General features: G+C 42.9%; 1 protein-coding gene across 2 annotated transcripts in view; it reads right to left on the bottom strand.

Moving 5' to 3' along the window:
* Positions 1–6,416: 6,416 nt before the first annotated feature.
* LOC106611285 (metastasis-associated protein MTA1) overlaps positions 6,417–13,464 on the bottom strand; it is an 88,786-nt gene continuing 81,738 nt past the window's right edge. The window contains exons 17-18 of one of the 2 annotated variants that reach the window (XM_045723624.1): positions 11,993–12,084; positions 6,417–7,132 (exon numbers count right to left, since the gene is read on the bottom strand). In XM_045723624.1, coding sequence (XP_045579580.1) covers positions 7,076–7,132; positions 11,993–12,084 — 149 coding nt within the window. In that variant the 3' untranslated portion in view covers positions 6,417–7,075. Of the gene's footprint in view, positions 7,133–11,935; positions 12,085–13,464 lie in introns of both variants that reach the window. The other variant, XM_045723625.1, reaches the window with a different exon arrangement.

The raw sequence follows: 13,464 nt of genomic DNA, 5'->3' as shown, positions 1-13,464 counted from the left end.
GAGAAAAACCTATGCGTTGGGTGACGATGAGAGAGGTTTCGTCTCTGGAGGCATCAGTTAACCTAGGTGAGGTCTCCGCATGTGTGTGGGGTGGGACAAAAGAGATATCTAAGGCATTTTGTGTGGGACTGAGGGCTCTACAGTGAAATGAAACAAAAACTAGCCAAGACAGCAGTAGACAAGGCATATTGGCATTTGAGAGAGGCATAAAGCAATCACAGGTGTTGATCAGGAGAGCTAAGACAACAACGGGTAAATGGCGATGAATGGGCAGGGCGGGTCAGTTAGGTACATACAGGACCTGAGTTCGAGGCTGGGGGTGGCAGGTAAACAAAATGAGGTACCGTGTTATTGAAACAGTCCAGGGGGCATCAGCTGTGTAGCCGAGTGATCATAGGGTCAAAAGATCAGCAATAGGTGAGTCAGGGTGCTGTTCGGTAGTCACTACTACGCTAGGCGAGCAGGGGACACAACGTTCAGAAAAGCTAGCGGGCCGGGGCTAGTAGATGGTTCTTCGGCGACATCGTAACAACATCGCCTGTTGAGACCACATCGGGCGATCACGTCAGCAGTCCAGTTGTGATGGATCGGCGGGGCTCCGTGTCGACAATAAAGGGTCCAGGCCAATTGGCAAAGGAGGTGTTATAGCCCTAGAATTAGCTGGTATATGGGTCTAGCTTGAGGCTAGCTCAAGGCTAGCTGGTGCTTGCTTTGGGACAGAGGCGTTAACTAACAGTAGCCACTCGTTTGCAGCTAGCTAGCTGCGATGATCCAGAGTAATGATCCGGTGTAATGATCCAGAGCAGCAGGAATCCGGTGATATGGTAGAGAGAAGCAGTCCGATATGCTCTGGGTTGATATCGCACTGTGCAGACTGGCAGGTCATTGTCCGAGCTAAGGCTGGCTGATGCTGGGGGAAAAAAGGCGAGGTCCGCTAGCCATGGCTAACAAAGACTAGCAGCTGGTTAGCTGGCTAGCTCCTGATTGAAGTTCCGGTTATAAGGAATAAAAATAGCAGATCCGTACCACATTGGGTGAGGCGGGTTGCAGGAAAGTATATTTAGTTCATAGATAGAAAGAGAGATTAAGATATATACGAAAAGACAGGCTATTTACATGGGATAAGACAAAGCTGGTGGTCCAGATGAAAAGCCAAGCAAGAGAAGTTTGCAACGTAAGGCCCTCAGCCCTCGTTTTTAGTCGGCTTTGCGAGTGTATAATTATCTTCACTCCGGGGCCTGAAACTCCTCATAATTAAAATCATAACGATTGTACATCCGCTAAGAAAAGTCAGTGAAAACTTAAAAACAACATCAATGGAGAAGTCAACATACAAGTGTAAGTCAAAACGAATGCAAATAAGTTAGACATTGTGCTACTTATGCACATGATGGCACAAACCCATCTCGTAAAAGTAAACAGGTTTTTGTTTGGTTAGCTTTTGGAAATTGTAGAAATAAAACATTTTCCTTCTTCAGAAGTTCCAGCTAGGTAGGCTAATGTTAGTTAGATCATTAATTTGCTAGCTATCATACAGTAGGCGTATATTAATAATTATATATTTAAGTAGACATGCAATCATAATTGACTGTAGCGCATATAAAGCACCCACAAGTTACCGGAGGCTGAAAACAATCATCACCGGATGAACGAGTGACGAATTTCCGGCCAAGGGTGGTCTATTTAAAAATGATTCCTGCAGCCCTCGCCCCTTGCCCTGCAAGTGTATACTCATCACACGTCATGAAACGCCATCAGAAGTGTCCACTTAAGTTGAGGGGATAGGGTGTGTCTTTTAAGTGTTTGGACCATAGCCTCGTCAGTTGTACAACTGAATGCCTTCAACTGAAATGTGTCTTCCGCATTTAACCCAACCCCTCTGAATCAGAGAGGTGCCTTTAATCGACATCCACGTCTTCTGCCCCTGAGCAAGACAATTAACCCACTGTTCTCCTTGCGCCAGAAGACATGGATGTCGATTAAGGCAGCCCTCCGCACCTCTCTGATTCCGAGGGGTTGGGTTAAATGCGGAAGCGCATCTACTCACGACCGCTAATGCTGTAAACACAGCCCAGTGTAAAGTAAATGGCACAGATCCATATATGGCAATGGTCTATTTGCATATAGGCTTGCTGCAGCTCTGATTGTTTATGCTGCACCAGTCTGTGTAGAGTACGGGCTGAGTAGTTTGTGTCAATGCAATAGAATCCTTCTCCGATGCGTTCTGCCTACAACCAAATCTGTTGCATAGTTTGTTTTGTTTCGGTATGTTGTATTGAAAGTGGCTAATGTTGAGTTTCACAATTGGCAGAGTAAAGGAAAACGTTGCTAGTGTTAACAGGGAAAACTCTAGAACAGTGGTCACCAACCTTTTCTGAGTCAAGATCTCTAAGTCAAAATGCAAGCCGAGATCTACCGCTCAGATTCTTTTCTTAACATGAGTTAAAAAACGTAAACCTATGCAACATTAACCAATTAAAACAGTACTGTAGCAATGAGGTTTGTGCAGTAAGCTATAGGTCCAATACATTACTACCGCATATTGGCTTTGCTTGAATTGCCCTGCCAATGCATTGTTGTTCGTGCCATAATTATTATTATTTTTTATCTAAATTTGATGCAGACTGTATGATCACACCGGTAATATATCAGTTATTGTATTACTCGTGAAGCACAGCTGAGTGAGCATACATTTACATAATTACATTTGTATTTTACTGGGCTGATGGTGCCTGTATCTGATGGTCAGTATCAGCGAAGGGAGAGAGCAGCAGACTGAGGGTCAGCCTCTCAACATCCCTCTGCTCTCCCTTTCCTCCACGGACCAAAAAGGGAGTCTTTCAGCTCATGGCGAAACTGGAGTCGCAACGCATTATTTCTGCCTTGTGTACAAATTACTGGTGTTACTCCTATGCACTAGCGGTTCTGGGGGGTGGGGTGCCAGTGCCCCTGTGACAACAATTTTGGACCCCTTTGTGGCCCCCCTAAATGTGGAGTATGAAATAACATTTTCTTGAGGGACGGCTTTAGGTGGAACACAACAGTATTGTACCACATGCATCTGCAAGTTTGCCTGCAATGCAGTGAAGAAAACGATATGACAACAATAACGTCTAATGTAACTGGCCCCTCTAACAGTATAACTGGCCCCAGCTTGGCCCCCCCAGTTGAAAATGTCTACAACCGCCACTGCTCTGATGAACAGAGAAAGTGAAATATTCCTCGAAATTCATAAAAAACAGCATCTCTTTTCAGTATTTGTTGACAGTCTGTCTCTAGTCGTGGTTTTAAACGTTTTCAAATCTCACAGTATGAACTTTACTGTAGCTTTCTACCTTACTGCAGACACCGTTATCTGTGCCATCCGATTGGCCAGCGGTAACTATATAATGCACTTGATTTGCTCTCTGGGCCCGCCCGGAAAACAGCGTTCGTGCCTTCAGACACATGAAATGGTTCAAAATAGCAACAATTCGCCTACCCCCGCGCAGAGCAGCTGAATTGGGTGCACCTACATACAACGGACCTAGACAAAAAATAGGAGCACAAGGCTTTATCGTTGGGTTTTTTACAGAAATGTTTGGCGATCTACTGGGAATGCCTTCGAGATCGACCAGTCGATCGCGATAGACGGATTGGTGACCACTGCTCTAGAAAGTTGAGTGAAGTTACAATCTCGTGCTTCTCTCAGTGGGCTGATATTTCTGCGCTGCAGCCCCGGGGGAGCCGCGCGGCAGCCTCGGTACCACTGCGCGCGGGTGCAGTTTAGAGGCAACATTGGCTGTGAGTAAGGTCCCAGTCTAACACTTTTTTTGTTTTTGTCGTTCTGTGTTGTGGCATATTTAAAATATAAATATTTTAGTTGTCTGCTGTGTGAACAGTTGAGGATATCAGGTGTTAAAAGCAGAGATACCTCATCCACTAATTATAATCACTTTACAAGAGAAAGCAGAGTTTAGCTGTTCATTTCATTTCACAGAGAAACTTGAATTACAACCTCATCTCTACAACTGTCAAAAACAGAACCCCTGTCTTTCTCCTTCACACAGACAAAGACATTAGGTGACCGCCAAGGCAACATTGATTTTTTTTGTGGGGGGGGGGGGCTAGACCTCTGGAAGTAGTATATACATTTGAAGTCGGAAGTTTACATACACTTAGGTTGGAGTCATTAAAACTCGTTTTTCAACCACTCCACAAATGTCTTGTTAACAAACTATAGTTTTGCCAAGTCGGTCAGGACATCTACTTTGTGCATGACGCAAGTCATTTTTCCAACAATTGTTTACAGATTATTTCACTGTATCACAATTCTAGTGGGTCAGAAGTTCACATACACTAAGTTGACTGTGCCTTTAAACAGCTTGGAAAATTCCAGAAAATTATGTCATGGCTTTAGAAGCTTCTGATAGGCCAATTGACATAATTTGAGTCAATTGTAGGTGTACCTGTGGATACATTTCAAGGCCTACCTTCAAACTCAGTGCCTCTTTGCCTGACACCATGGGAAAATCAAAAGTAATCAGCCAAGAACTCAGAAAAACATTTGTAGACCTCCACAAGTCTGGTTCATCCTTGGGAGCAATTTCCAAATGTCTGAAGGTACCACGTTCATCTGTACAAACAATAGTACGGAGGTATAAACACCATGGGACCACGCAGCCATCATGCCGCTCAGGAAGGAGACGCGTTCTGTCTCCTAGAGATGAACGTACTTTGGTGCGAAAAGTTCAAATCAATCCCAGAACAGCAAGGACCTTGTGAAGATGCTGGAGGAAACAGGTACAAAATTATCTATATCCACAGTAAAACAAGTCCTATATCGACATAACCTGAAAGGCCGCTCAGCAAGGAAGAATCCACTGCTCCAAAACAGCCATAAAAAAGCCCGACTACGGTTTGCAACTGCACATGGGGACAAAGATCGTACTTTTTGGAGAAATGTCCTCTGGTCTGATGAAACAAAAATAGAACTGTTTGGCCATAATGAGCATTGTTATGTTTGGAGGGGGAGGCTAGCAAGCCGAAGAACACCATTCCAACCGTGAAGCATGGGGGTGGCAGCATCATGTTGTGGGGGTGCTTTGCTGCAGGAGGGACTGGTGCACTTCACAAAATAGATGGCATCATGAGGAAGGACAATTATGTGGATATATTGAAGCAACATCTCAAAACATCAGTCAGGAAGTTAAAGCTTGGTCGCAAATGGGTCTTCCAAATGGACAATGACCGCAAGCATACTTCCAAAGTTGTGGTAAAATGGCTTAAGGACAACAAAGTCAAGGTATTGGAGTGGCCATCACAAAGCCCTGAAATCAATCCTATAGAACATTTGTGTGCAGAACTGAAAAAGTGTGTGCGAGCAAGGAGGTCTACAAACCTGACTCAGTTACACCAGCTCTGTCAGGAGGAATGGGCCAAAATTCACCCAACTTTTTGTGGGAAGGATGTGGAAGGCTACCCGAAACATTTAACCCAAGTTGAACAATTTAAAGACAATGCTACCAAATACTAATTGAGTGTATGTAAACTTCTGACCCACTGGGAATGTGATGAAAGGAATAAAAGCTGAAATAAATCATTCTCTCTACTATTATTCTGACATTTCAAATTCTTAAAATAAAGTGGTGATCCTAACTGACCTAAAACAGGGAATTTTTGCAAGGATTATATGTCAGGAATTGTGAAAAACTGAGTTTAAATGTATTTGGCTAAGGTGTATGTAAACTTCCGACTTCAACTGTATTAAACTTTTGGCTCCTGAGTGGCACAGCGGTCTAAGGCACTGCATCTCAGTGCTAGAGGCTTAACTACAGACCCTGGTTTGATTCCAGGCTGTATCACAACCGGACGTGATTGGGAGTCCCATAGGGCGGCACACAACTGGCCCAGCGTTGTCCGGGTTAGGGTTTGGCTGGGGTAGGCCGTCATTGTAAATACATTTGTTCTTAACTTGCCTAGTTAAATAAAGGTTAAATAAAAAAATCAACTAAGACACAGGACTCGGCCTTAACATTGATTTGACTTCACCAGGTAAAAACAGCTCTTATAGAATTGACTCATACCCTGAACCTGACATAGAGCCTGGTCTCTAAAAAAGTCTGTCCTAAACAGAACCTGGGTGACCTGGAAGTGGTTTAGGAAAGAGAGGGCAGGGCAAAACCTCTAGCAGTCCTATTTCAGTTAACACAAGCATTGACATCACCACCACTAATAGCACCTCATATAGGGATGCGTCCCAAATGTCGTCATATTCCATTATAGTACACTACTTTTGACCAGAACCCTGTGATCCCTATATAGTGCACTACTTTTGACCAGAGCCATGGTCAAAACAAGTGCACTATATAGGGTTTAGGATGCCATTTGGGACGCTATCTAGAAGTTCCAGAACAGTAATCCCAGACAAGGCGAAAAAAATCTATTATCATTTTAATTACATCATTGAAGCATAGATGCATTACTTGTGAAAAAGGTAGAAAAAACAGCATGTTTCAGTCTTTCTCAATAAGTTAAACCTCTCTGGTCAAATAGGGTCGGGCCTGCTCACAAAACAGAATAAGAAACCTCTTGAAGATTTCAAAAATAATAATAAAAATAACCAAGGAAGTATACTTATGTCATTGAAATTAATGTTCATCTCCTTGCCATATGTTTAATAAACCTGTTAAAAAAAGATGCAAGTTGCTTATATTACAATACAGACAGTCCTTCTTTCACCCTTTTCCACAGGGGTTTTCCACGCAACAACGAAACTAAGTTTCATCTTTTTTTTTTTATTATCAACAATTAAACTTAAGCTTCGGGTTATAGTTGGTAAAAAATGTAAACAAAAATAAACAAAATAATAACAATAATAATAATTACAGTAATGACAGTAATAACAAGAAAGGTTAAGTAATAAACACAGTCCTGTACAGTCAGGCAATCTTCTGATAGGCCACAGCCTTAGTTCTATTCCTTCCATTCCAAAAGACGATTGGTTGGTTGGTCTTTGACAGTTTTCAGGCTCATGCTGATTGTGTGAGATGGTGGCCAATCAATGATGGTGCTGCGGCCTCCAGCCCTGCTCCACTCAAATCCGCCCAACTCCATCTTTGGATGTGGAAAAATGCCTTCCCATTTCATTTACCTGTGGTAAGAAAACACAAGAAGAGGGTTGAGACTTAATAATCCACTATATGATTCTAGTGCCCAATACTGTATTATTTAAAACACTGTAAATTGATTACTTTTGGAATATCTAGTATTTTATAAGCCCATATGGACAAATGCATCTTAATATATAATATATTATACAACGGGTGGTTCTAATCCTGAATGATGGTTAAAACCGCATTCCAGCCGGTGTCTATTCCACAAGTTACCACCGGCTAAATCTATGACGTTAAAATGCCTATTTACCCTGTTCCATCTGACTGCGCAATCCACTGTCTTATCAGCCCAGCCAGGCAATTTATAAACTTGATCTCAACTATAACACTAGTGTCACGGAATTCTAGGACCAGTGGAGATGCGGAATCAGGCGCAGGAGACAGAGGCCCGGAGCAACAGTGTTTTAATGCCACGGTAAACAAAACACAATAGCCTAAAGGCACAGGGCGCTTAAATAGGTCCGCCCGGGAAACACATTCCCAAAGGAAAACACGAAGAAAAGCGCACGGGGCGCAGCCCGGCAATAAATCTTACACAGGCCAGCGAAACAGGCCAAACACACAACTGTCCTGAGTGGACAATGAACAATCCCGCACGAGAACCCAAACTGAAAATACACACTAAATAACCCCCCACTAATGACAGACACAAAACAGGTGCGGGATAGACAGACAAAACCAAAAGGCACAGAAACATAGATCGGTGGCAGCTAATAGGCCGGCGACGACGACCGCCGCCCGACCGAGGAGGGGCGCCACCTTCGTTGGATACTGTGACAACTAGACATTATCTCAAATTTATTTTAGACTAACATGTAGTTTTCAACTGCAAAGATTTGTATAAACCTTGCTGTCTGTCTCTCTGACATTTGCAATATTGTTTCAATATTCAAATTTGATCTCCAGTTGTCCCATAGTAATGAACGTGTCGGGAGTCGGGACGAGACACACAGGCAGGCAGCGTTTCTCAGCCTGTCGAAATCATGAATCAGCTAGCATAATTTTTGGGGATATAAACAAAGAAATGTCAATTGAAAAAAGGTAAAACAAAACAAAGTGCAGCTAGTTTGCAGTGTTTCAGCTTCAGTTTGAAGTGATTGTGTTAGCTGTGTTGTTGGCTAGCTCCTCTGAACAACAGTGTCCTGACGGGTGAGCACATTTTCTATGTCAGGTAAAATCGCGCCTCATTAGCTCATAGTTATGGATGTATCCAAATAAATTTCACTGGAAAACAGCTTAAACAAATGCAAATTTATTTATTTATTTTTATTTCACCTTTTATTTAACCATGTAGGCCAGTTGAGAACAAGTTCTCATTTACGACTGTGACCTGGCCAAGATAAATTATAGCAGTGCGACAAAAACAACAACACAGAGTTACACATATACAAACGTACAGTCAATAACACAAAAGAAAAGAAAAATAGAAAGATCTATGTACAGTGTGTGCAAATGTAGAAGAGTAGGGAGGTAGGAAATAAATAGGCCATAGAGGCGAAAATAATTACAATTTAGCATGAATACTGGAGTGATATATGTGCAGATGATGATGTGCAAGTAGAGATACTGGGGTGCAAAAGAGCAAGAGGGTAAGTAATAATATGGGGATGTGGTAGTTGGGTGTGCTATTTACAGATTGGCTGTGTACAGGTACAGTGATCGGTAAGCTGCTCTGAAAGCTGATGCTTAAAGTTAGAGCGGGAGATATAAGACTCCAGCTTCAGAGAGTTTTGCAATTCGTTCCAGTCATTGGCAGCAGAACTGGAAGGAAAGGCGGCCAAAGCAAGTGTTGGCTTTGGGGATGACCAGTGCAATATACCTGCTGGAGCGCGTGCTACGGGTGGGTGTTGCTATGGTGACCAGTGAGCTGAGATAAGGCGGAGCTTTACCTAGCAAAGACTTATAGATGACCTGGAGCCAGTGGGTTTGGCGACGGATATGTAGTGAGGGCCAGCCAACAAGAGCATACAGGTTGCAGTGGTGGGTAGTATATGGGGCTTGGTGATAAAACGGATGGCACTGTGATAGACTACATCCAGTTTGCTGAGTAGAGTGTTGGGGGATATTTTGTAAATGACATCGTCGAAGTCAAGGATCGGTAGGATAGTCAGTTTTACGAGGGTATGTTTGGCGGCATGAGTGAAGGAGGCTTTATTGCGAAATAGGAAGCCGATTCTAGATTTAATTTTGGATTGGACATGCTTAATGTGAGTCTGGAAGGAGAGTTTACAGTCTAACCAGACACCTAGGTATTTGTAGGGCAGCTGAAAATGCCGCTACTTTGCTGTTATTCTGGCTGCACTTTTGACGTGACTATAAGTTAGCTGTAGTTGGCTAGCTAGCAAGCAAGGGAAAGAATGTAGCCAATATGGCAATGGAGACATTTAGACCAAACAACTGGGTCGTGTCCATAGATACAGAACAAAAAGACTGAACGACTGGCAACCGAACAGATAGATCGAACGACCAGTTGGCTTGGGTATCGACCCTAGATGTTGGGACTGTATCTTGTGGAAGGATGAAATAGTATGAATAAATTAATCAAAATAACATTTTTTGAAAATATGTCAATCATTATTTAAATATGTTGGTAACCTGTTGTATAAAGTGATAATGCCCTCGTCTTGGGCCTAACAACACCCATACCGATATATGCTCTGGTATTATCACTTCATTACACCACAGATCGGCGTTCCATCAACGGGACAGTTGTAAATCATGCAGCGCGTTATGTCAAGATCACAGATTTTAGAGAAACAACAAATGTCGATACATATAAGTGTCTTATATCGGCTGAAAGATTACATACTTGTTAATATAACTGCACTGTCCAATTTACAGTAGCTATTACTGAGAAGAAGAAAAAATGCCATGCTATTGTTTGAGGAGAGCTCCGAACAACAAAACAGTTTTTTCACCGCGGTAGGTTTGATAAATTCACCTCTGAAGGCGAAATGTGTACTTACATTCTCAAATCTTGCTCTGATTTATCATCCAAAGGGTCCCAGAGATAACATGAAGTGTCGTTTTGTTAAATAAAATCCTTTTTCATATCCTAAAAACGTCCATATAGCACGCACGATCGATTTTGTATTTCCACTCATTCAATTTGCAAAGAAAGGAATCTGTGAAAATCTCGCCATAAACATTGTTTGAACGAGTCAAATCACATTTGTATTTATTCCTCAGAGATCCTAGAAGGTAACAAGACTTCAATATTTCAGTAGGGGTGTAGTATATCCTATAGGACACCATATTTGTTCAGAGAACGAGGCCTTCATGTCACACCGATGACGCGGGTGGCCATCTCTTGAACGACTATCTTTGTCAAATAAGCACCAATCGGGGTCAAACAAAGCTAGCTAGATAGCCAATGAGCTGGCTTTACGGGAGTATCCGGAAACCGTGTATATGTCGTAGAATGTAGCTTCTAACCTTGTACGACAGCATGCCTTTTCATTTTGGAAAGCTAAATCAAAGTCCAAGTATACCGATTTGATGATATTCTTGTAGAAAAATGAAATATGAATGCGAATGTCTTCTTCACGATTTGCCCAAATGTACCTGGGTACTTCACACTAAAAGTCTTGTGGATCAGTCATACTCCAAGTTATCCATCTGAAACTTTGCACGTACACTGCTGCCATCTTGTGGACACTATCGGAATTACAACCAGAGTGATGGCTATAACAGTGGCCTTTCTCTTACATTTCAAAGATGGTGGTAAAAAAACACTCGTTGTTTTATTCTTTGTATTTTCTTCTATCAGATCTATTGTGTTATAATCTCCTACATTCACATTTCCACAAACTTCAAAGTGTTTCCTTTCAAATGGCACCAAGAATATGCTTATCCTTGCTTCAGGGCCTGAGCTACAGGCAGTTAGATTTGGGTATGTCATTTAGGTGAAAATTGAAAAAAAGGGGGCTATCCCTAAGAATATTTATTTAACTGACTTGCCTAGTTAAATAAAGGTAAAAAAATAAAATACTAACTTAAATGACAGAGTGAAAAGAAGGAAGCCTGTACAGAATAAAAATATTCTAAAATATCCATCCTGTTTTCATTAAGAACAAATTCTTATTTTCAATGACGGCCTAGGAACAGTGTGTTAACTGCCTTTTTCAGGGGCAGAACGACAGATTTTTACCTTGTCAGCTCAGGGATTCGATCTTGCAACCTTCCGGTTACTAGTCTGGAGTAACTACAATGTTGATCCATCCTGTTTTCTCCTATCACAGCCATTAAACTCTGTAACTGTTTTAAAATCACCATTGGCCTCATGTTGAAATCCCTGAGCAGTTTCCTTCCTCTCCGGTAACCGAGTCAGGAAGGACGCCTGTATCTTTGTAGTAACTGTATTGAACATATAGAACGAACTGGGTCGCGTCCATAAATATCGAACCAATCGAACTAACGTCTCTAGCAACCAAAAGATGAGAAAGTATGAATTATCTTATAAAATTAAAATATCAACCATTTTTTCCCCTATTGGTAAATGTGTGCTTTAGTATTGTTTTCTTTGGCAACTGTGGTGTAAGCAGGATAAACACCTCCGTTCTGTACATTACCTTGGAACAATTAACTCCGCAAAGGGATGAAGCGCCGTTTATTATTTCCAAGGTAATGTACAGAACGTCGGCGTTTATGCCTTACATAATATACCATTTAGCAGACGGTTTCATCCAAAGCGACTTACAGTCATGCGTGAGTGTCCATTTTACGTCAAATCAATCAAATCAGCAATCAATCAATTCATCCTTGAATAAGAGGTTTCCTACCTTATATGAAGGTTGTAGTGAGGTCCCTGCTGTGGTCAGTCAGTCTAATTCATGTACCTCGTCCTGCTGCATGGGGGCAGAAGTGGTCCTGCCTGGCTCAGCTGTTCTCTTGGCCATGATGTCCCACTGTGGAGCTTTGGGCTTTGTTCCTAGCAGAGGACAGAGCGATATTAATTCACACACAAACACACGCATGGCAAATGCACACAGCCACACTATGTAGTCTATCCTTAAGCCTTTGCCGCATTCATCACTTTGTGGCTTATGCTGATGGAGCGGCAGCAATAAAATATGACCTCTCCTGCCTCCTGGTGGTCTATGTAGAACTACATGTTGATGTCTGCCATGTCTCTGCCCTGCGCTGCAGGAGAACCATTCTACCCAGTGACACACCTCGTCCCAAACCCCAACCCTGAGGACAGAAAGACATTGCTACAGACAGACAATTCCAGACTCAGACTAAACAGGACTCTAATCCAACTGCTCTGTTCATACAACATGTCAGTGAGATTGAGCGAAACGTGCAGTAGCCTATACATGTTATTCATGTAGTAGTGCAGTCTGTGATGTGTAACAGTTTCTTTAACCTCAGAGGATGTTTCCAAAACAAAGGAGAGAAAGACATGGAGTGCCGCTCAGACTAGTCAGACAGCACATAGCCATGGAGACTTGGCTCCCGTCCAAACTCCAAACCCAGAGAAGATGTCTGTAGCTACTAGCTAGTCTGCACTGCAGAACTAAAACAACCACTCAGTGTAGGTAGCCTATCTCCCCCTCCACATCTCTCTCTCTCTGCAGACATATTAACACACTTCGTTTTTTGATATGTGCTCTTCCTTTCTGAACAGAGCAGGGACATAGTCCCTAATGAGTGTGGTCTGGTCCAGGAGAGGAGGAGGGTTATTACCGGTGAGGTCCCACCAGACCAAACTAACCCTCTAGTCTCAGATAGTTCCTGGCTACCTTCCGTTACCATGACAACACCCACCATATAGCCTGGAGCTATATAAACCACAGGGAGAGAAACCAGCATTCACTACAACCTACTGAGATGGATATACAGAGACAGAGAGAAGGAGATATGGAGATGGAGAGAGAGCGCGCAAGAGAGAGCGAGATGGGGAGAAAGAGCGAGAGATATGAAGGGAGAGCGTGAGAGAGAGGGAGATGGAGAGAGGGAGAGATGAGAGAGATGTGGGGAGAGAGGCAGAGAGGGGAGAGAGAGATGGAGAGAGAGAGATGGAGAGAGAGAGATGGGGAGAGCGAGATGGGGAGAGAGAGAGAGACAGAGATGGTGGAAGAGGGAGAGATGGGTGAGAGAGAGAGATGGGGGAGAGAGAGAGATGTTGGAGTGAGAGAGATGACGGGGAGAGAGATGACGTGAGAGAGATGGAGAGGTGGAGAGGGGGGTAGAGAGATGGTGGAGAGAGAGATGGGGGAGACAGACAGATGGAGAGAGAGAGAGAGGGAGAGAGCAGGGAGGGGGAGAAGAAACTGGAGATAAAGAGAAGGTTGGGTAAGGAGAGTAA

Source organism: Salmo salar, chromosome ssa09, assembly GCF_905237065.1.
Source record: "Salmo salar chromosome ssa09, Ssal_v3.1, whole genome shotgun sequence".
In the NCBI taxonomy this organism is placed as follows: domain Eukaryota; kingdom Metazoa; phylum Chordata; class Actinopteri; order Salmoniformes; family Salmonidae; genus Salmo; species Salmo salar.
This window is presented reverse-complemented; position numbering and strand designations above follow the sequence as displayed.